The sequence below is a fragment of the Geotrypetes seraphini genome, chromosome 1 (assembly GCF_902459505.1).
Source record: "Geotrypetes seraphini chromosome 1, aGeoSer1.1, whole genome shotgun sequence".
NCBI classification, from domain to species: domain Eukaryota; kingdom Metazoa; phylum Chordata; class Amphibia; order Gymnophiona; family Dermophiidae; genus Geotrypetes; species Geotrypetes seraphini.
Window position 1 is genome coordinate 348,346,788 of NC_047084.1, and position 24,193 is coordinate 348,370,980.

Here is a 24,193-nt window from a genome sequence, read left to right on the forward strand (position 1 = left end):
ACTGGATATGAAGGCTACAAAAATGGACTACTGAGGCCGCATGTTGGAGACCACTGCCATAGAGGGTTCTCTAGCAGCCAGTAGCCTCCAGTGTTCTCTGTTTCCAGGAGACAGTTAGGTTGCAAATGTGTGTGGTTGTGAGAGAACTTGTTAGGCCAAAGAGGATTGTATGTGGGAGCCCCCAGGGTGATGGTCATCTTAGGATCCTTTCCCTCTGGGCAGAAGATCCTGGTCAATCTACCTGCCAATATAATTTAAGGGTTCTCGTTGTCTAGGATGACAAGCATTCTCTGTGATTCTCCCTCTCCCCTCCATTATACATTTCTGCTATCTGGATCCTTAAAGGCACTGCCTGAGAGGTCATGTGATACTATGGGCTCCATCTTTGGCAGTGTTCAAGGCCCGGTTGAAAGCCCACCTCTTCGAACATAAGAATTGACACTGCTGTGTCAGACCAGTGGTCCATCATGCCCAGCAGTCCGCTCACACGGCGCCCCTCTGGTCTAAGACCAGCACCCTAACTGGACTAGCCCTACCAGCGCACGTTCTTGTTCAGCAGAAACTTGTCTAACTTTGTCTTGAATCCTTGGAGGGTGTTTTCCCCTATAACAGCCTCTGGAAGAGCATTCCAGCTTTCTACCACTCTCTGGGTGAAGAAGAACTTCCTTACGTTTGTACGGAATCTATCCCCTTTCAACTTTAGAGAGTGCCGTCTTGTTCTCCCTACCTTGGAGAGGGTGAACAACCTGTCCTTATCTACTAAGTCTATCCCCTTCAGTACTTTCTACTCCTAACTGCTCTCCCTTCACCCATCCCCTACCCTATATGTCATGTCTGTCTGTCCAAGTTAGATTATAAGCTCTTCAGAGCAGGGACTGTCTATTAAATGTCAAAATATACAGAGCTCTGTATGGGGAAGGAAAAGCTGCGTTTTTCTGAGTATGCATGGTCTTGAGATATATGGAATCTGTACTTTCTTTTAAGGTTTTCTTTTCTTTTATTAATTTATTTGTAAATCTCTGCTACAAACCACAGTTTGGTGGTACATCAAATTTTGAATAAAGATATTGACCATTATTCTACCCTGGATAAATCTCATCCTCTATCAAATGGTAGGCTGGATGCCTCAAGATGGGTTCCTATGCTGTGCTCCTCACTAGATTTGATAGACATATGAAAAACTTTGCAACCTGATGTGAAGGATTATACACATCTGTCCTGAGTACATGCTTCACAATCTAAAATAGACTACTGGTTAATTTCCAGAGTCTTTTTTTTCCCAGACTCATAATGTGGTATTGGTCCATATAGTGTTTCTGACCATGCTCTTATAGAATGTACTTTAGACACTGGGTAGGCCATGGAACAGTCATTCCAATGGAAATTTCCCTCCTCAGTTGTATTGGGATCCAAATTTTAAACAATTTTTGGCACAGAGATGAGCGGAATATAAGTATCACAATGCAGAACATGAACATAATCTGTTTCTTTTCTGGAAGCTGTTAAGGTAGTGCTGAGGGGTGAGACCATGACATACACAAGTTTTAAGTGAAAGGCAAGGGATTGAGTGATCCTCAGACTGGAAAAACAAATGAAAGCAGAAAGGATTTGGGTGTGGGTGTCATCCCACCCCTCAGTGCAAGGCTGCCCTTTTGGCATCGCAGGCTGCCTTAAAGGAATTAATTCATGCTAAAATGATGAAATCCCTGCAATATTATAAGTTTAAATTCTATCTTCATGGTAATTACAGTGGCAAGCTTCTTGCAAAACTGCTTAAACAATCAAAGGGTCCCACATTCATTACACAGCTGGATCAGAGAGAGGGGAAGTCGGTGAAATCAGATAGAGAAATATCAGAAGTGTTTTGAAAATATTATCAACCTTCTGAAACTAATTTATCAGGTGATAACTATTTGAAAAATGTTGTTCTCTATTCCCGAGTGCTCTAAAACAGTGGTCTCAAACGCAAACCCTTTGCAAAGCCACATTTTGGATTTGTGGGTACTTGGAGGGCCTCAGAAAAAATAGTTAATGTCTTATTAAAGAAATGACAATTTTGTATGAGGTAAAAAAAACTCTTTATAGTTTATAAATCTTTCCTTTTGGCTAAGGGCTCCTTTTATCAAGCCGCATTAGCGGGATTAACGTGCACGACGTTTCATCATGCGCTAACCCCCACGCTGGCCAAGAGAAGGTGGTAGCAGCTAGCGCGGCCAGCGGTTTAACGCGCGCTATTACACGTGTTAAATCACTAGCATGGCTTGATAAAAGGAGCCCTAAGTCTTAATAATAATATTGTAATTTATAGGTAAAGAGACATATGATCAAGAAACTTTTATTTTACTTTTATGATTATGATAAATATACCGAGGGCCTCATAATAGTACCTGGCGGGCCGCATGTGGCCCCCGGGCCACGAGTTTGAAACCACTGCTCTAAACAGATGTTAAATGCACCAGTAACTGTAGATGAAGTGACTTTGGCTATTAGACAAAGTGATTTACTTAATGCTCCCAGTCCCAACAGTTTTAGAGCTGAGTTCTACAAGACTCTGCAACCGCTGATATCCTTCATTTTGCAGACATTATTTTCTCAATTTGTAGAAGAGGGTTTGTTGCCCACTTTTGCTGCAATTAGCACAGATTATTGTGTTTCTAAAGCCTGGGAGGGATTCTATGCAAAGGCTAATCAGAAAAAAGAAGAAAACGTGCCTCAAAGTATAGCAAACAAGCAAAACAGGCAAACGAGATGTTGAAATCAACCAATAGAGAAATTTATTAAAAAGTTTTAATACAATCAAGAAGTTGGATCTCAGTTTCGGCAATCTGACATTCCTTCATCAGGGGACAAACAAATAGCTAAAATAAAAATGCAAATAAAAAATAGTTATACAAGTAAAAAAAATGAAAGATAAATGTACATATAAAAACTAATCAAAAAACACATTAAACATTAAAACATAGCAAATCTATATGTAAACTTATAAAAGTGCATTTAAAAATGCAGTGAGAATATGAGTAGAGTACATATACATAGTGATCAAGAGACATGTTAAAACAACGCAAAGCAATGTATAAACTTATAAAGGTGCAAGTAAATAAATAGAATAGAAACTGTATAGAGCTTAGAATCTGGTAGAATATACGTCGTTTAACATAATGTTTAAGACTGGCGATAATCCTAAAATAAGACAGATAGAACCAGATAACATCCAGACTTGTGTAAGAGAGAAGATTGAGATAGAAAAACCCAAGCAAAAAGGGAGCGACCAAAATTGTATGAAAAGAACTAAATGGCCTCTTAAGCATAACTCATTATAAAATATGTGAAAGACGATGAATATCCAGGTATGATATGTGTATTCTGCAGTAAAAAAACAACAACAGTATAAGTGCTATGTAACCAGCCTTTTATTGTCCTACTTCCCTTTTAAATGTAGAGACAAGGCTGTTTGCAAAAATTCTAGCTAACCGATTGGCTCAGATACTATCTTTATTGCTCGCAAATCCTCGGGTAGGATTTGTGAGCGGACATAAAGTGGCAAAGAATTTGAGAAAAATGTTTACCTCTTTGAAATAATGTGGAGCGGGAAAAGCTGCCTTTTCTATTGTTCAGTTTTGATGCAGAGAAGGCGTTTGGTTGGGTATCCTGGGATTTTTTTAATTTTTTTATTACTTTGAGAAGATATGGGTTTGAAGGGTTTTTCTTGGATGTTATCTCTACTTTATATTCCTCTCCGAGAGCATTTTATTTTATTCTATCAAGATCATTTGCGATACAAAGAGGCATGTGCCAGGGGTGTCTCCTGTCACCACTTTTATTTGCTTAACATTGTATCCTCTTCTCAGAGGCATCATGAATAACCCAGAGATACAAGGGGTTATGATTGGTTCTCGGGAATTTAAAATTTCAGCCTTCACAGATGACCTCTTGATGCATTTTTGTTAAATCTTTTTATTAAAGAGAATAAACAAACAATATACAATACAAAGTCACAATTTATTTTTCTTTCTCAAACAAACCCTATACCCAAGGTAATACCCAATCCCAACCCTTATCCAGCCCTCCCTATACATCATCTGCCTGGGTTAGCCAGATAAGTTGAAACGGTTGGCATTGAACACAGAAGAGGAGGGAAAAACAGCCAGCAAACTCAAATGCAATATACATGAAGTCCCAACCCATACCCGTCCAACCCAGTGATACAAAGGGAATAAATCGAAAGCAAAGCAAGTACAGCAATACTGAAAGGCTTTGTCCGATGTCATAACATGGGAACCATACAAAACCATACTGTAGCTAACATAACAACAATATATTCCGCCATACAATAAGTCACCGACTAGGAGGAGCAGCCTAAACAGAACAACCACTATACCTGAATAAAGGTCCCGCTCACTCTCCCAACCCCTATTCCGTTGTTCAGCCAACTTTGTCAAGCCGCAGCACACTAAACCTAGTGGCTGCGGCTCGAGGCATCCGTAAGTGCATGGACGTCACTGTGATAACATCACATTCATGTATGACATCATCATGTTGATATGCGCAAAGGCCCTCCAGATGGGCTCTGAGTCGCCAGTGGGTGGTGCCAGCAGGGAAGAAGCACGGAGAGAAGAGGTGCCAGCGCCGGCTCATTGCCTATAGGACATGTCTCTCGCCGGCGCCTCTCCTCCCCAGTGTGTCGCGGCACACCTGAAATCTCAGGAGGCACACTAGTATGCCACACCACACAGTTTGAGATATACTACCCTATTCCTATTGAGAAGTCTCTTCAAGGGAAAATACACCTATTTAACATTCTGGTTTTTCTTAAATGGCTTTACACATTATAGTATTACCTATTCACCTTTTTTAAAAAAAGATATTGACTCTACATAAATTGCTCTCAAACCTTTCTTTTTTTTAATTCTTTATTGATTTTTAATCAAAAACAGAGTCATACAAATGAAAGAACAAAAGATATTCCACATATTACACTATTATGTGTTCCCGCTAAGCTGCGCTGGGGTGCGCTGGCGCTCAAAATATTACCTCGCAGCGCACAAGTTTCTCGTCACAGCGCACACAGTGTAGAGCACAGTTCTTCAACCGCCGGTCCGCAAACAAAATCTTGCCGGTCCGCGAAGGATTCGGTCCCCGCCGCAACGAAAGGCCGGCGTCAGCTGACTTTCAACTTCCTGTTGCAGTTGCTGTGCCGGGACTCCTGCCTTCGCCGGGACTCCTGCCTTCCACCGCGTTTGCCTCCTGCCTTGTCTCCGCACCTCCAGACCAGCAGCGGCAGCTGTGTATGCTTTTAACTTCGGCACAGAGCTGCCCCTAATCAATAGTTTAGCGCGGTTTCATAAGGCAGCCTCGGGGCCTTTGCTAGGCCGGCCCACATCGCATCATCGAAGCGGGCCGGCTATCAAAGGCCCCGAGGCTGCCTCATGAAACCGCGCTAAACTATTGATTAGGGGCAGCTCTGTGCCGAAGTTAAAAGCATACAGAGCTGCCGCTGCTGGTCTGAACTCTTGGGCCGCTGAAGGAGGGCAAAAAGCAGCTGTCCTGGAGGTTTCCCTTCCTCTCGCCTTTACAGGTTCCTTTTTTCCACCTTTTTTTTTTTTCCTTCAAACGGCAACGGGCCCCAGCATCGACATCAATCAAGTAAGTTCCACTGTCAATCAAGCGGTTCTGCTCGGCCAAAGCTTCCCCTGTGACATGAGCCACCCTCAGGGGAAAGAAAGTGACCCACAAAGGTGAGGGGAAGGGGGGCAGATGATGGAAGTTGGGGGGGGGGGGGAGAGAGAGAGAGAGAGAGAGAGAAGGGGCAGATGATGGAATGGAGGAGATGAGAGAGAGAGAGAAGGGGACAGATGATGGAAGTGAGAAGAAGGGAGAGAGAGCAGAAGGCAGATGGATGTCAGTTGAGAAGGGAGAGCAGATGCTGAATGGAAGTGGGGAAAGAACACATACTGGATGGAAGGAGGAGATAAATAAAGGGGGAAGAAAATAGTAAGATAATGGAGGGGTGAGGGAAAGGGGTGACAAGCTGTGTGTAGACACAGTGAAAAGAGGGAAACGGGACTAAATAGTAAGAAAGAATTTAATTTAGATGGAGGCAGAAAATAGAGAAGGAAGACCAGAGAAGAAAAGGGAAGAGAGAGCAGAGAATGATCAGATCTGAGTGGAGGAAATGAGAAGAGAGATATGCTAAAAACCACAGGGGGGAGGGAAGGATAGAGATGCCAGACCATGAGGGGAACAGAAGGAAGATGATGGATGCTAGACCAAATTGGGGGGTGGGGGGGGGGGGCAGGAGGAGAGATGGCAGGGAAAGACAGACAGTGAATGGAAGGGGCAGATGCTGGACTGAAGAGACAGAGAAGGTTATCATGCTGCTGTACCGGGCCATGGTACGCCCTCACCTGGAGTACTGCGTCCAGCACTGGTACTTTAAGAAGGACACGGTACTACTCGAAAGGATCCAGAGAAGAGCAACTAAAATGGTTAAGGGGCTGGAGGAGTTGCCGTACAGCGAAAGATTAGAGAAACTGGGCCTCTTCTCCCTTGAGCAGAGGAGATTGAGAGGGGACATGATAGAAACATTCAAGGTACTGAAGGGAATAGACTTAGTAGCTAAGGCAGGGAGAACGAGAGGGCACTCTCTAAAGTTGAAAGGGGATAGATTCCATACAAACGTAAGGAAGTTCTGTGGTAGAAAGCAACATATTTATTTGGCTCATAACTTGCTGGCGCCCGATATTTTTAGCTCACAGTGAAAAAAGTTTGCTCACAACACCCGCCCGCTTAGAGGGAACACTGAGGTAACATAAATATCATTCAATAATTTCATTTTCCTGCATATAATAATATCATAATATATCCTAATATACAATACAAATAAAGAATAAAGTTACCCAAATATCACTATCAATTTTATTCCCCTCCCTTCAACCCCCCCCCCCCCACCCCCCTGGATGTGTAAAGATAAATAAACCAAAGAAAAGAAGAGATATGATGAAAATATATTATTATGTTTTTACAAATTTAGTCAATGGGCTCCAAATTTTATTAAATACCCCACTAAAACCCCTACATTCTGCGTTAATTTGTTCGTATCTGTATGTAGTACACACATTCACCCACCAAAATGTATAATTAATTCTATCATGGTTTTTCCAATTACTTGTAATCAATTGAATGGCTATACCTGTTAGGATCATAAATAGACGACTCTTATATTTATCTAGAGTGGGTTTCACATGTAAAATTGTTCCACAAATTATAGCCTCATATGACATTGGAACATTTGAATCTAGTACTAAATGTATTTGTCCCCAAATTGACTTCCAATATATTAATATAAACGGACAAAAATACAACAGATGATCCAAAGTCCCTATACCAGTATGACAATGCCAGCATCTATTAGACTTAGAACTATCTATTTTATTTAATCGAACTGGGGTCCAGAAAATCCTATATAACAAAAATAACCATATTTGTCTCAAAGATGCTGATGCTGTACATTTCAATCTCTAAGTCCAAATTCGTGGCCAACGAGACACAGAAATATACTGTTTTATCTCGATGCTCCAGATGTCTCTAAGACTATTTTTTGGGGGTGTAGGAAACCAAAATTGTCGTTCCATTTTTTGATTGGTTTGTGGAAATATGGTGGATTGGGTCTACTGGATCTTCAGAGGTACAATCAAGCTTGTTTACTTAGAGATCTTGGTGATCTTGGTTCCTAGAGCAGCATCCTTTCACCTGTCTCAAATATCAGACTCAACAAAACAAAACAGGGGGCACTTGTATTCATAGATAAACTAAGTTTACAAGTGCCCCCTGTTTTATTTTATTGAGTGGTTCATCATTTTGGGACACTTTACTTAGAACCTATTATTACCTAGCAGTATATTTGTGGGAATCAAATATGAGACTGCCTTTTTCCATCCTTGGCACTTTAACTTTTGCAAACAAAAACTGTGGATGCAGATGTTCTGGAGATAATTTATTAAACACTGACATATAAAACCATGAAAATTCAATTAAAAAAGTACAATGATAAAAAATACTGTGATAAAAGTCCAACTGGACCCTACACGGTCCGTGTTTCGGCGAACACGCCTTCCTCAGGGTCCAATGGTTTGCAACCTCACATATAAAGAATTGGACTGAAAACATCGGTGGATTGTTTTTACTGTGGATCATTGGGTCTCCCTATTTTTCTTTGTTGTGCTGCACTTTAACTTTTGCTGCATGCCCCGAGAAACTCATTGCCATGCAATATGCATTGGAGTTAATTTAGTTTAGTTTATTTGATAGATCGCAAATATAAACAGAAGTAAAATCTGTGCGGTTTACAACTTTAAAAAATGGGAGAGGTGTAATATCTATAACATAAAACCATTGTCAAAACGAGACCAACAGATACAATATGGAAATGGTGTAGGGAAGCATTACAAAATGTATTTGATTGTGGGGAAAAGGCAATAATAAATGGTAAAGGTCACTGAAAAGTCTAGTTGAGGATCTAAACTTCAAGTTATGTCAGAGCATATTGAATGCCAGTGCGAAATAATAGGCTTTTAATTTAGATTTAAAAGAGATAAAAGGGGAAAGAATTCCATAGAATTGGGGCTCTGACCGAGAAACATGAGTTTCAGTAATTATCCTAAAGCACCTGTCTGAAAGATTTCGCTGATTAGATCGCAGTGTCCTTTTCGAAGCATAAGGAAGGAGTCGACTAGCCAAAAAAGAAGAAAGTTCTGAGTTTGGGATCTGAAAAGATAGTATGTTGATTTTAAATGGAATCCTGTAAGTAATTAGAAGTATCTGTTCAGATTTTAAGAGAGGGGTAATGTGATCAAACTTTGAGCGGTTATATATGATAAAGACGTTTAAATACCCACATAGCATAAATGTGTATGATGCGAGTCTCGTTTGAAAGGAAGTTCTGGAATGAGAGGGCATAGGATGAATTTAAGAGGTGACAGGCTGAGGAGTAATCCAAGGAAATACTCTTTTACAGAAAGGGTGATAGATGCGTGGAATAGTCTCCCGGCTTAGGTGGTGCAGACAAAGACTGTGTCTGAATTCAAGAAAGCATGGGAGAAGCCTGGGAGATATCTTATGGAGAGGAGATAGTGGATGCTGCAAACGGGCAAACTGGATGGGCCATTTGGCCTTTATCTGCCATCATGTTTCTATGGTTCTACAATTACAATTTGTTTTATTTATGGGGGCCGGGGAGAATCAGGAGGGGGGGCGGGGAGAATCAAGATGGAGATGGTATGTTAACAGCTACACTTCTCCCTCCATATTCACGGTTTCAGCATTCGTGGTTTTGATTATTCACGTTTTTTAGCTTGCTGGCTCCTCCCCCCAAATTACATCAGCTTGCATAGAGAAATCGCTGATTCCAAGCATTTACAGAGAAAATTGCTGATTCCCAGCACTTTGTTCACCGTATTTTGCCTCTCCTTCAGAAACAAGCCAGGTCTCCCACCATGTTTTTCGCGTTTTCACCCTATTCACGATGGTTTTTAATAGAAAACAGAAAATAACATATAAAAAAGTTATTTATGATTTTTTAGTATTTGCGGTTCTGTTAATCCCCTATCACAGCGAATATGGAGGAAGACGTGTAGTTTAAAGCGCTCTGTCCTACCTTGCATGTTTCTACAATGCCATTATTTGGCTTAACTTCTTTTTCCCGATGCCTCATACTAAACGCAAGGGGCTGCTTCGGATGGACCCCTCTACGCCCAGGTAGGCGACGATGGACCATTTCTTGGTTAGTTCTCCATCGGTTCCAGGAGTGGAGTTGCCTATGTTTACCTCAGAGGAAGGAGCCTCTGAGGCTTTAGAGCTGGAAATATCTCTTTCTCTTCCTGTTGCCCGCTTGCCGCCGCGACCATCGCTGGATTGTGATGAAGGTGTGACTGCCGAAGCCCGAATGTGTCTGACGCAACCGCATAGCGGGGGCTCTCATGCAGAACAGAATGCCAAAATTGCATCTAGTCAGGGAGCGGGCTTCTGCTCTACAGTGGCGACATTAGAAGCAATATGGGTTACACTCCAAAGACTTGAAAACGTCTGAGGAAGTTTCATCTATTGTGAGTAAACTTGATAATTTAACAACATCTGTTCAAGCTATGAAGACTGAAACTCATTCTAAGTTTGAACAAGTGGACAAGGGGCTGGCTACATTACAGAATTTAACTGGTAACTTTGTCAAGGACAAGATTGTTTATCAGAGGAAATTTGAACAGATTGAAAATTATAATAGAAGACTCATTTTGAGACTTCTTAATTTCCCTAAATCACCAGGTGTTTCCCCTAGTGATATGTAAAAAAAATACATGATGGAAAATTTGAAATTTACTTCAGAAACAATGCCTTCTTTAAACCGAGTCTTCTATCTACCAGCAAAAACAGAAATAACACCTGAAATAAATCAAGGCGAGAATTCGCCAGTACTGGATTTAAATAATATAACAGCAATTCTTGAAAACTCTGAAGTTCAAATTGACTCTAGATGTACGATGTTGATATCTTTTTTTTTTTTTTTTTGAACAGGATTTAAATGCTGTTATGAGAATGTTTTTTCGCTTTTCTCAACTGTTATTTTACGGTGAAAAAGTACGGATATTTCCAGATGTTGCTAGCCGGTTTACAGTTTATCCACATATATAATGCCTAAAAACAATACAATAAAAAGATAAATCAAAGACGTTCACAGTTAATCCTCAATCGGGACAAATCAGACCCTATAAAAAAGCATTAACAGTTGCATTTTGAGGAGTTTTCTGAAAGATCCTCTATCAACACATTTTCTTAACTGCCCTACCTGCGCATTCCATAATTTCACCCCAGCACAACAAAAGGTCATTGCACAAGTTTCGACATATTTCGGATTAATGTTGGCCTTTAACAAAACAGAATTTTCAGAGCACAACAATCTAAATTTTCAGAGCGCAACAATCACAAATGTTATTCTCCCTACACCTTCAAGAAACAACCACTGTTAAACTACAAAATCTATGCAGGTAATTTGCTTCATCTAGCCAAAAAATAAACAGACCAAAAAGTCTTCACAATAAGGACCCATATCTGAAGATTTGTAATTGGCATAACTGATTCTTTTGATTACATATATTGCTATTTTTTTCTCCTAGTGAACTCTATTTACCTCCACCCTCTGTCTTCTTCCACTTAACCAGTTTCCAGACTGAGAGCACTCGGTGTATTTATCAGTCGCCCATGCAGAACCATGTCAAAAGCTTTACTGAAATCTTAAATATACCACATCTATTGCTCCCCCAAAATGAAATTGTTTTGTCAGTGTTCTCTGTCTCCATCTACTGGTAGGGGGCAAAACTCACACATCTGCACTGGTCTGGCTAGATTGATGTAAAGGAAATGGCCAGGTATGTAATTATTTTGGGGGGAAATTAAAACACAGAGATGTAAAGTACTTTGATCATGGTCCTTGCAGAGATTACATAGCAGATAGGACTTGAATTTTTATCCCATGCATTCTCCTGAATTGCTGGTCACTTCTCCAATCACAAATTCAAATTGCTTCCTCCTATGTGTGATTACAATATTTTCAATGTCATTTTTCAGCTTAGCTCATTAATTGTCACCATCATGTGCTTACAGGTATCCAATGGAGCAAACCCACAGAGACCATTGGATAGTCATGTTTTTAATATTGGGATTTTACCACAGATCCCTGGAGCGCCAAGACTCTCTCCTGGATCTTCCCTTCATATGACCGTAAGGCTGAGCCAGAGGCATGGACCTTCTTTTTCATTTGGGTTGTGTTCACAACGTGTCACCATTGCTATTTTAAGAAGAAAAGTTTCCTGTTCATGATCATGATCAGAAAATAATATTAAAGATTGAACTAGGCCAGTTACTGGGCAGACTTGTACGGTCTGCGTCTATGTATGGCCGTTTGGAGGAGGATGGGCAGGGGAGGGCTTCAATGGCTGGGAGGGTGTAGATGGGCTGGAGTAAGTCTTAACAGATTTTTCGGCAGTTGGAACCCAAGCACAGTACCGGGTAGAGCTTTGGATTCTTGCCCAGAAATAGCTAAGAAGAAAAAAAAAAAATAAATTTAAATTGAATCAGGTTGGGCAGACTGGATGGACCATTCGGGTCTTTATCTGCCGTCATCTACTATGTTACTATGTTACTATGATTATTAGAATAATCCCTATTGATTTGCGCTAGAAGAAAATAAAAATCTCCAACACTTTACCATCTGTAAAAGAAACAAATGTTAAGATTTTCTAGATTAATGAGCATCACAAAAGCACCTCTTCATATTTTTTTCTTTTTTTTTTTTTTTTTTTTGTATTCACTATAAACTTTATATTTTGTAGGCACTGGAAGATCGTTTGACAGTGATTAACCCAGATGCTCTCTCCTTTGTGGCCTTGGAGAATCCCAGCGATAAAGTTGCGTTCAACATCACCGTACCTCTGCAGCCAAATCAAGGCAAGCAATTTTTCTTAGCTGTTGGGGTTTCTATAAACTGTGGCAGCTTTTTAAACATATGATCTTAAGAACATGTGAAATTACTGTTCAGTGACTATAGACAGGTGTTGCTGTAGTCTCCAGATTTTAACTAGTCACAAAATAGACATCTAACCACTTCACCCCGCTTTCTAGCCTGCAAACTTCCTGAGTTGTGTAAATGGCTGGAGATCTAGAGATTTTCAGTAGGATTCAGGGCTCCTTTTACGAAGGTGTGCTAGCGTTTTTAACGCACGCACCGGATTAGCGCGCGCTAGCCAAAAAAACTACCGCCTGCTCAAGAGGAGGCAGTAGCGGCTAGCGCACGCGGCATTTTAGCGCGCACTAGTCTACGTGTTAAGGCCCTAACGCACCTTCATAAAAGGAGCCCTCAGTTTGTTGTGCAATTTAAGAATTTTAGTGTGCAAAAAAAATATTAATTAATGTGCACAAAGGTTGACGTCCAAGGATGTCTGAAATGAACTGAAAAACTGGGAAAAAAGGCCAAACGAATCGGAAATGAAGCACATTTTTCCTTTGAGCACCTACTGTTATTCAACAAATATTATCCTTTTATCTTATACTACAATATATATATATACATACACACACATACTGATTCAGAATATATTTGGTTCTATAAGAGCATAAGCGTTGCTATAATGGGACAGACTTCTATTGCACAGGTTGTCTTCTATCAGGATTTTAGGATCCGTTCTTAATTGGTTCACATCATTTCTCTATAACCACTCTTTCACCATCTCATTGGATGGGGTCTCCTCCCCTTCCTTTCCCCTTTCATGTGGTGTTCCCAGGAATCGTTACATACACCAGTGTTTTTTAACATCTTTCTCAGCCTCCTCATTGCATTGATTCAATCTCTTAGTATCTCTACATACATATCTGCACAGATGACATTCTTTTGGTTGCTTATACCAACCTCACTGTTAATGATTTATCTCCACTGCAACTTTGCTTTGACAAAGTAGCTCAATGATTCTCAAGGCTGATAAAACCACTGTATGTTGGGTTTCCAATCATAGAAGATCATATCATATAAGTCTTATCTATCAATGTAGACCTCAGTAGTACCACCCGTATGTATGCATACGGAATATGGGCACCAAAATTCTTCATTGGTTTAAATCTTTCAAATATTTTTCAGTACTTTCCACATTATAAGTTATATTGCTTTAAATACTCATCCTGGTTAAACCTGTGGATGTAATGTAATGAAGCATGAGTTGTTTGATCTAAGGGGGATTTCCTTGATAAAGCCCTTTGGGCGAAACATAGGTCTATATCAAGGAGTGCCTAGCCCCACCCGCGTAGATCAAGATGAGTATTTATTTAAAGCAATATAACTTATAATGTGGAAAGCATTGAAAAATATTTGAAAGATTTAAACCAATGAAGAATTTTGGTGCTCATATTCCGTATGCATACATACGGGTGGTACTACTGAGGTCTACATTGATAGATAAGACTTATATGCTACGATCTTCTGTGCTTAAATGCATGAGTTTTATTATATGCAACAAAGATAGAGCTGTATTTAGGGTTTCCAATCATGGCATTTTCACCTACTCTTTTGGGAATTCAGTACCCACCAGTGACCTCTTTTTGTTATCTAGGCATCGCAATTGACTTCACAGTTAAAGTGTTCTCAGCATATCTCTTCTTCATTCACTAGCTTACAGCAACTATTAGCTTTTCACAAGTTTTTGGGATATGGATGCAGTTCACACTTTATACCATGCCTTTGTAAATTGCATAATTAGGTTACTATAGCATTATCTTTGCTGGTTTACCCCAAATTAGTCTTAAAAGATTACAATCCTTGCAGAACACCTCAGCCTGCTTTCTTTTTTAGGCCCAAGTGTTGTGACTCTGTCACAGCTTTATTTTGCCACCTACACTGGCTTCTGCTTCATTCCAGAGTCCAATTTAATGTAGTTATGTTAACATTTAGGGCTCTACAAAATGGAACACCAGATTACCTTTCTCACCTACTGTTCCCTACACTTCTATTCAATCCCTCTGTTCTCTTAGGGCCATATTCTATAAACAGCGTCCTGATTGTAGGCGGCAGTAGGCGTCCTACGCTTTCTAACCAGCCAATTGGGACACACTTTTTTTTTTTTTTAAACACCTCGAGGCATGTCGCCAAACCACTATGATCCATCTTTACATTACATAAATATTGCCATACTGGGTCAGACCAAAGATCCATCAAATCTTGTATCTAGTTTCCAACAATTACCAATCCACATCTCAAATCCCTGGCAGAATCCCGAAAAGTAGCAAGATTCCATGCTACTTTCCTTTTTCCCTCCTTAATCACACTCAAAATGCATCCGCAACATGCCTCCTTACCTAATGTCAAGAGTATGTTAAACAGTGTAATTTATATATATATTTTTTTAAAATATTCGTATGTATTGTACTGTTACCTAACAAATGTAAATTTTAATGTGTACATCGCTTTGAAGTTTGATTAAGCGATTCATCAAGATACCTAATAAACTTGAAACTCCTTATTTTGATGAACTACATTATAGGACATCCTAATTCTGCTGTTTCAAAATTATAATTTGGAAGGGTTTGGCAGACGGACCCTTTTTTTTTTTTTTTTTTTGTCCCTTTGAGATGTCCATTCGCTTTGAAAATGATCCCCTTTGACACTTACAATTTTTCAGGATCCAGATAGCTCCCACTTTTCATCCTCCAAAGGTCAAAGTGAATTTCAATGAATTGTGCCCAGTATTTATATTAATGTTTCGTTGTGTTTTTTGAAGATGTTGTGGGCATGTGCACGCTAAAAGAGTAGAAACTATCCAGCATAAAGGGGGCTACAGGCATATTTCCAAACTGATGTGGATTAAGTCATCCCTGGCTCTTTTGTGATAAAAAGTAACACCAAGATGCAAATAATCATTGGTTACTACCCGTGGTGTGGTTATGATCAAATTAGTTTTAACGATGGTAATGTTCAGGTATGTTATCTTTTTTTGTCAGGTACCTTGGAACACAGTAATTGGCCCTACTCACCGGTTATTCACTTCACACAAGCTGATATCAACAATGGGAAAATAGTTTATCGTCCACCTACTGCAGCGCCTCATCTCCGAGAACTGATGGCCTATTCCTTCGCAGGTGATCATGATAGCATTACAACTGCCAGGGAGATCCGAATCTAGTCTCCTGCAGCTGTCCAAACTTTTATGCCTATTGCCATAATTCAAGCCATATTCCTGGGAGAGTACGAGGAATACACTTAGCATATGCCCTGCAGATGAAAGCTCAGATACATATTACGTGTCTTTGTGTGGATGTTATGATATTGTTGGATGATATTGTTGGATGTTTACAGCATTGTTGGATGATGACAGAACAGCATAATAAGAGTCGAGTCACCTTCATAAAGTAGATGGGGGTTCGTCTACTCACTTAGGCATGAAGCCTGTGCCTTTAACTCAGCGATAGAGTTTATGGTATGAAGGCCCAGTTCCGAGCTCAGCATGTAGAAGAATAACCTGTGATATGCTATGAAACATACGGGAGGAATTCATCAATGGGCGTTAAACAATTTAGCGGGCACTAGCTGTATTGGCGTGTACTAATGATTAACGCACGCTAAGAACTATGGCCCAGATTCTCTAAAGGATGCCCAGTCTCAGAAGCCGCCTAAGCGGCTTTTGAGAATCACACACGGGTGTCCTATAGAGAATTGCATCTAAATCCACCTAAGAACCCGATTCTCTAACCGACATCCATGTCACAGGTGCTGCTTAGAGAATCGGGTTGCTGCTGAGTTTATCACGGCAAGGGATCTTTCTGCGGCGATAGGTTTAGCGGCAACCCGTCCCCACCCCCGCATAGACTACTGACAGGAGGGATACCCACTATGTTTGGTAGGGTTGGGAGGGTTCCGGCAGGTAGGATTAGGCATCCCTCCTGCCGGTGATGTTTGGGGGTATCTGGCAGGAGGGACTGGGCATCCCTCCTGCCGCGTGATGTTCAGGGGAGGGGGTGGGGGGGTTCCGACAGGAGGTGCTGGGCATCCCTCCTGCTGGCAATGTACAGTGGGGACAGGCGGCCACTAAACTTATTGCGGCAGGGAGATCCCTTGCCGCAATAAGCTCAGCAGCCACGTCTGCTTACAATTTAGGCCAATATTTTGCTGGCCTACATTGTACGCGTCTACTGCTGGCTTACGGAGAGGCGTACGGCCACCCAGGTCCGCCTAAGATTACTTCCGAGCCACACCACGCCCACGCCTAGCCTTAGGCGAGCTTAGGTGGGCTTGCGTGCCTCCCTAGGCTCCCAGAGGTGCCTCCAATGTAGGTGGCCTGCCTCGGGAGGTTTTTTTTAGAAAACGTGTGTCTCGATTGGCTGGTTAGGCAGCAGTTGGCCGCCTACAATTGGGACGCCGTTTATAGAGTTGTCTACAAAAAAGATTACAGAACCTTTACATTTTGAAAGCACAGATTGGTAATCTTATTCATCCAACAAGCTTCATAGCCATTGATAGATTAAAAAGTGTTCTGTGCTCCAGAGATTACTGAATGCACATCAGTTTAGAAAGATTCTTTCTAAAGAATATTCCAGTCTATCCCCAACAAGGATCCTAGTTTCACCTTTGACACCTTTGACAGGAGGTAAAAGCATCCAAAAGAGGTTGGTATCAACCACACCTCTTCATGGTTGACTGGACCAGAGGATTTTGTCACAGCCATATCTACTTCTGCTGGTAAAATATTCCATAATTTTGTTGTTCTGAATGAATAGATGAAGTCTATTACCCTGTGATCTTACAGAATACTCCTTCTTTTACTGGTTTTCCATAAAAAGCTAGTATTTGTCTAACATTATAAATTTGTGTTGCCTAAACTGGAATTCTTCTTTTCTTGGATATTGTTTCAGGTCTTCCGGAATCTGTGAACTTCTTTTTCACAGGTAGGAATATCCTAATACAGTAAAACCTTGGTTTGCAAACATAATTAGTTCCAGAAGCATGCTTGTAAACCAAAACACTCGTATATCAAAGCAAATTTCCCCATAAGAAATCATGGAAACTCAGATGATTCATTCCACAACCCAAAATCTTTAATACAAAATACTGTATGTACTCGTATTGCAAGATTTTGCTTGTTTAGAACAGTCACTACACTCTTGCAGCATCAGAGAGAGAAGAACCATCAGCTCAGTTGTGATGATGTGACGCGTGTATACTGTATGTACTCATATAGCAAGACATTGCTTGTATATCAAGTTAAAATGTAATCAAATGTTTTGCTTGTCTTGCAAAACACTTGCAAACCAAGTTACTTGCAATCCAAGGTTTTACTGTATATTTGTATATCCATTATTTGTTTTTAGGGACCTACAGTTGGAACTGTAATTTTATGACACTGTGTTATAAATATGACTGCAGTAAGGCCAAAGATTATTTAATGCTACAATGATAATCTGATCCTTTTCATCCTGGATTAGGATTCTTAGAGATGGCCAGCAATGATAAGGTCATTCTTCTGTGCAGAATAAATTACTGTAGGTGAAAGATAGTGAATGCCACCCCACTCCCAGTTTAAAGGGATATTCACTAAACATGCCAATAAATGGGGCAATAATCTAATAATACTATTCCCCCCCCTCAATTTCTATTCCAGGCTGGGCCATTCTTTCCATAGGTGGCTTTAAGTTAATTTGGACAACAGACTGAGTTCTCTTTTACAGAAGCCATATATATAAATACATATTTCCATAGCGTCCCTCTAGACCATGGGTGGGCAACTCCAGTCCTCGAGGGCCACAATCCAGTCAGGTTTTCAGGATTTCCCCAGTGAATATGCATTGAAAGCAGTGCATGCAAATAGATCTCATGCATATTCATTGGGAAATCCTGAAAACCCGTCCAAAATGATCTTTACACATCAAGCCCAATAGATGGAAGTAGTTAACCTCACAGTAATTTTCTCTGTTTCTCATTGTCTTTTCCAAACTTATATGCAAAGGAAATTTCTGAAGAAACATCTGGACTTTACTCCCTTTCTCTTAACTTACCACCCTTTCCACATTTTGTAGAATTCTTCCTGTCAATCTGTTTCAGTCTGTTTTTCCCCATTTATATCAATATTTTTTCTTCATCAACTAGTGTTTGGAGAACTATCGGATATAACATCTGGGCCTTGCTTCCCCTCTAGCTAAAGCCCCTTGCCGCATTTTACAAAGCCTTTTCTGTCAATCACAATACCAGTGTGAATTCTATACATCCTAAATCTAAACTGGATTTTTTTCTTTATTCTAAAGCTTTTTCGACATAACAAGTGGTCATAATTTCTGGTGAACTTTTATAATTCAGTGTAAGGCTCATCTGCCACAATCAAATTAAATTGACCTTGCACAGATTGTTCCATAATTCACATGTCCTATTCATCCCAAATAATTAACGTTTAATTACCTTGAATCACATTGCATGCTTTTATTTTCCAATTTAATCCATTAAATTTAATCCAATTTAATCCATTAAATCAGGCATCCCTATAAAGTTCACAAAACCTCTATAGCTTGAACTATTTGTCTGAAACCATCTTAATTGACCATAGAAGCTGAAGTTGGGCACCCTAAAACTGAAATGTAGCTGCATAAGTCATTTGTTTATTTGGCTGATATGTACACTGGAATTCATATTTCTTTTGTAGTGTCTGATGGAGAATATATAACTCCAGAGATGCCTTTCACCATTTTTTTGGCCTCCAATAATCAACAGCCACCAGCATTCCAGGTCACTACTCCATTTCTGGAGGTCATCCAGGGGGGAAAAACTCCTATTGGTAAGAAGCAAATAAGTAGTCTTTTGTTGTAAGTTAATATAACCTTTTAGATCTGTAAAGGAACTTGTCAGTAGTGTTTCATGACCCCCCTCCCCCACCAAACAAACCTGAGGATCTTTTAATGTTATTAAAAGCCTTAACAAAAGCTGGAGACTATTCTTCAGTTCCCCTCTCACTGGTCCTGCCATTCCTCTGGCCAGTCCTGATGCACCTCCTGCTGCTCCCACAGGTCCCCAATGCTCCTTCTGCTGCTCCCCACTAGTCCTCAATGCTCTTGCTCTCCGATATTCCTGATGCTTACCATTGGTCCCCACAACTGCCACATACACCGGGTTGGGAGCCTTTGGGCGAAACATGTCGGAATAACTGGTCCCTTCCCGATATTTATTGACAAAGGAAAACTCAGAAAGAAAGACAAAAGATAAGTTGTACTACATCCAGCACTGGTCGCCGTACATGAAGAAGGACACGGTACTACTCGAAAGGGTCCAGAGAAGAGTGACTAAGATGGTTAAGGGGCTGGAGGAGTTGCCGTACAGTGAAAGATTAGAGAAACTGGGCCTCTTCTCCCTTGAACAGAGGGGACATGATCGAAACATTCAAGGTACTGAAGAGAATAGACTTAGTAGATAAGGACAGGTTGTTCAGCCTCTCCAAGGTAGGGAGAATGAGAGGGCACTCTCTAAAATTGAAAGGGGATAGATTCTGTACAAACGTAAGGAAGTTCTTCTTCACCCAGAGAGTGGTAGAAAACTGGAACACTCTTCCGGAGTCTGTCATAGGGGAAAACACCCTCCAGGGATTCCTGCTGAACCAGAACGTACGCAGGTAAGGCTAGTCTCAATTAGGGCACTGGTCTTTGACCAGAGGGCCGCCGCGTGAGCGGACTGCTGGGCACGATGGACCACTGGTCTGACCCAGCAGCGGCAATTCTTATGTTCTTATGAAAGTTTTTTTCAGATTAATTACCTATATATTTACTGAAGTATTGAAAGTATTAAAGCAATAAAGCACTTTATACAAAATAAGGGGACTAATGGAAGAGGCTAGTGCCATATAGTATTTTAGCCACTCAAATCATTTGACTAATACTGGCACTTCTGAAGATCAATTAATAAGTTAGAAATTATAATAAATATGATTTGAAGTACTGTTTTTGGAGAGTACGATTGATAATATAACAGTACAAAGGGTTGCTGTATACAATACTATAATCATCATAGGTCTCGAAGAAAAAAACTCCACCACAATATCTTTTTATTGCTGGAATAGTCTCTTTTTCCCTCCACTTTTTTGTATTTGAGCTGGATGGTTGCCCCTGTCAGAAGAGAGTAGACATTTGTGTGTCGTATTTTTGATCTTTCTGTTCTGCCTTGTGTCTAGTAATTAACATTAACAAGTGCCCATTAACAAGAAAAATAGAAAAATCAGCCATTTTACCCCAGCGCTAAAGATGACCTTAGCTCACAGGAATAACACACGTAAGGGTGTGCTAAAGCCACTTTTTATTGCCGTTTCGTAAAAGGCTAATACGGTCTAAGGGGCCCTTTTCTTTCTTCCCTCATTCTCACTTATATAATTTGAAGCGTGACCACTGACCACTGATGACCATAAGTATGATTATGATTAAAACAAAACAAAAAAAAATGTCAGCTCTTGGCTTTCAGGAGATGGTATTTTTGTGAACCTGTCTGTCTGAGAATTAAGTGATGATGTTCTCTTGGCACTGGATAGTCTCACAGTGGCCAAAGTGAATCAATCCGGCACCTCCTGCAGTACCTTTTTACTTATGACATGTTTGACTGACAGGTGTGCAGCTGACAGTGAGTGACTCCAGCCCTGCCCCTGAAGATTTCATCTTTCAGCTGTTGGATCCCCCTCAGCATGGTATTCTAATCAAATCTGAAGCTGGGATTGAGACCCGCATGGGTGCAGGTAGGCTGAGAGAATGAGCGGCCCAAGTGGTAATTGGACAGCACAATGGAAACACTATTGTGCATTTCTTTCTGAACTGACATGGCAGGTTATGTATTCCTGTGGCACCATCTGTACATCTGTCTCATTCTAAACAGATCGCGTACATATAAAAGCCTATTGTGTGCATACATTTATAGAATCCTGCTATCCAGTGGGTAAGTGTACATTTATCTGCATAATGGCAGCACTGCGCTTAATCGCTATTCTCTAATTACGTACACAAAGGGGGAAATTCTGTATAGGACGCTGGTCTCAGCAGCAGCACACCAGCGTCCTATATAGAAGTGTGTCTATCCTGACAGACAGATGCCTAACCACCCCGATTCTCTAACTGGCATCCATGTCGCAGGCGCCGGTTAGAGAATCGTGTTACCGCTGAACTGATTGCAGCAGGAACCCCCCCCCCCAGCTGCGAAGTTGGCTGTCAGAAACCCCAAAGCCCCCCTACCCCCAAATGTCCGTGGCAAGAGGAGTGCCCAATTCCTTCTGCTGCCGCCACCCCAAGACATCCCCCAGCAGGGGGGATGCTCAGTCCCTCCTGCTGCCCCTCCATGAATATCTGCGGCAGGAGGAATGCCCAATTCCTCCTGCTGTCATTTCCTGAAGATCACCGGCAGGAGGGATGCCCACTCCCTCCTGCCGTAACCCACATGGAACCCCCCATATCTTTTTCTTGTAGGCTGTATGGAGGGATGTTTACTCCCTCCAGCCGGCAGGCCTGTCTCCACAGTATGGTGGGCCTTCCCCTTCCAGGTGCATCCTGGGATGCACCGAGTTGGGGGCCTAAGGTTCTGACTGGCCCAGGTGCTTAAAGCCAGCCAGAGGGGTGCCTACTCCCTCTTTCCATAACTCACCTGGATCCCCCCATACCTTTTTCTTGTAAGCTGTATGGAGGGATGCTTATTCCCTCTGGCCGGCAGGCCTGTCTCCATAGAATGATGGGCTTTCCCCTTCCTGATGCATTCTGGGATGCACCGGGGAGGGGCTTAAGGCTTTGATTGGCCTTAGGTGCCTGGGTCAACCTGAATCTTAGGCCTCTCTCCCAGTGCATTCTGGGATGCACTGGGAGTGGCCTAACATTCTAATTGGCTAGATCCCTTAGGCCACTCCAGTGCCATTCTGAGTTTAGAAATAACACTGCATTCAGGATTATTAATGAAATGGGAGGGATGGTATTAGGAGAGGTTGACTTGTGGAAATTTGGAGTCTTGTATTTTGTGTTTGTATCACCAGGAAAGGAAATGTTGGTTAAAAAAAACCCCTCTGTGTTCCAGCCCTGGGAGATGTAAGGTAGAGCAGGTTGTAAAATGTGAGTGAGTGAACAGGCTTGGTGCTCTTGTATACCTGAACTTATACCTTGAACTATTTGCTTAATGTTGTTCACACTACTGTAGTATCCTATATAATAAAACCCATACCCGTGCATGCGCAGTTGACACGGCGTTATCCCTGCCGTGATTTCTGCTTCCATGCTAAATTCCATTTGAGGCGCGTGGGGCGGCTTGCGGCACGTGAGGCAAAAGGAGGCAGAAGACGGAGAGTGTCAGGCAGCTCCAAGTCGAGGTACAGTTAAAATAAAAAGAAAGAAACTACCTTGATCATTCAGGGCCAGCAACCATCATCAATTTGGAAGATCCCAGGTGAGGTGCACAGGCGCACATCACATTCAAATGGCACGATTCACTGACTGGTTGTCACCAGCTCGATTGAACTCCGGAACCGCTTCACGCACCTGCGGTTGCATGCTGCCGGAAAGACGTGGCACGCACTGGAAACAGGCGGGCTTGAAACATAAGAAAAGCACGAAACAGTCACACTCTCCTTCAGCCCCATGCGCTGCAACCGAGTAAAAGGTAAAATGAAGGGAGAAGGGCTATTGCTAGACAGGGGGAGCAGGCAAGGGGTGGTGGTGGACAGCCGAGGAAAGAGAGAGACAGACAGACAGAAAGAAAGAGACAGACAGAAAGCGGCCAAGGAGAGAGAGAGAAAGAAAGAAAGACAGACACACACATCTATTCTAGCACCCGTTAATGCACCAGGCTTAAAAGACTAGTAGCAAATAAAGTTACTGTTAATCTAAAAACAAAAATCTTATTTTGAAAGGTGATGCATTTACATACGAAGATGTGACCCAGCGCGCCTTACATTATATCCATGATGGCTCAGCAGCGGAAGAGGACAGCATGAATGTCTCAGTAACCGATGGCATCACCACTACCAGGATGACTGTAAGGATTGAGGTGTCACGCAGGGGTAGCAGTGGACTGCGGCCGGCTTCTGGTTGCCCATTCAGCACCACTTTGGCCAGCAAAAGCTCTTTTACCCTAAAAAGATCTCACTTGGCTTATGAGGTAAGTTTTATGTAGCAGCGTGACTTTTACACTGAGCCCATGAGGGGAGAAACTCCACACAAACCTGTTAGTCATTTGGTCATGAAAACTGGTAATTGAGTCAGATTGTATGAATTCGTAGGTACTTGGAGGGCCTCAGAAAAAATACTTAGGGGCAAATTGTATAAGAAGCGCCCAAAAGTTAGGCACCGTTCAACACAATTCAAGTACAGTTGGGTGCTGTTTAGTGAATCGCGCTGAGTGGCACCTATTTTGGAGGCGCCTAATAAATAGGCCAGCTCTAGGCACAACTAAAAGTTAGGCGGCCATGCGAGCGCTTAAGCACGCTTAAGAGCAGCGATTCTGTAACAAGGCGCCTAACATGTAGCCACACCCACACCTAATATGAATAGCGCCTATTTTTTTGAAGGCCGCCTAAATTTTTAGAGGCGCCTTGTTACAGAATCGCTCTTTCTTGAAAAGCGCCTAAGTCTCAATTATTGCTGATTAAAAAAGCTTAATTGGGCTTGGTGTTCAATT

General features: G+C 41.5%; 1 protein-coding gene across 6 annotated transcripts in view; it reads left to right on the forward strand.

The window, feature by feature from the left end:
• The window catches only part of FRAS1 (Fraser extracellular matrix complex subunit 1), a 741,777-nt gene that overhangs the window by 526,472 nt on the left and 191,112 nt on the right, over positions 1–24,193 (forward strand). For all 6 annotated transcript variants that reach the window (XM_033963431.1, XM_033963422.1, XM_033963441.1 and 3 more), the window contains 7 exons: positions 11,650–11,766; positions 12,378–12,492; positions 15,529–15,666; positions 17,437–17,469; positions 19,215–19,346; positions 21,156–21,281; positions 23,427–23,674. In XM_033963431.1, the coding sequence (XP_033819322.1) occupies positions 11,650–11,766; positions 12,378–12,492; positions 15,529–15,666; positions 17,437–17,469; positions 19,215–19,346; positions 21,156–21,281; positions 23,427–23,674 (909 nt within the window). The remainder of the gene's footprint in view (positions 1–11,649; positions 11,767–12,377; positions 12,493–15,528; positions 15,667–17,436; positions 17,470–19,214; positions 19,347–21,155; positions 21,282–23,426; positions 23,675–24,193) is intronic.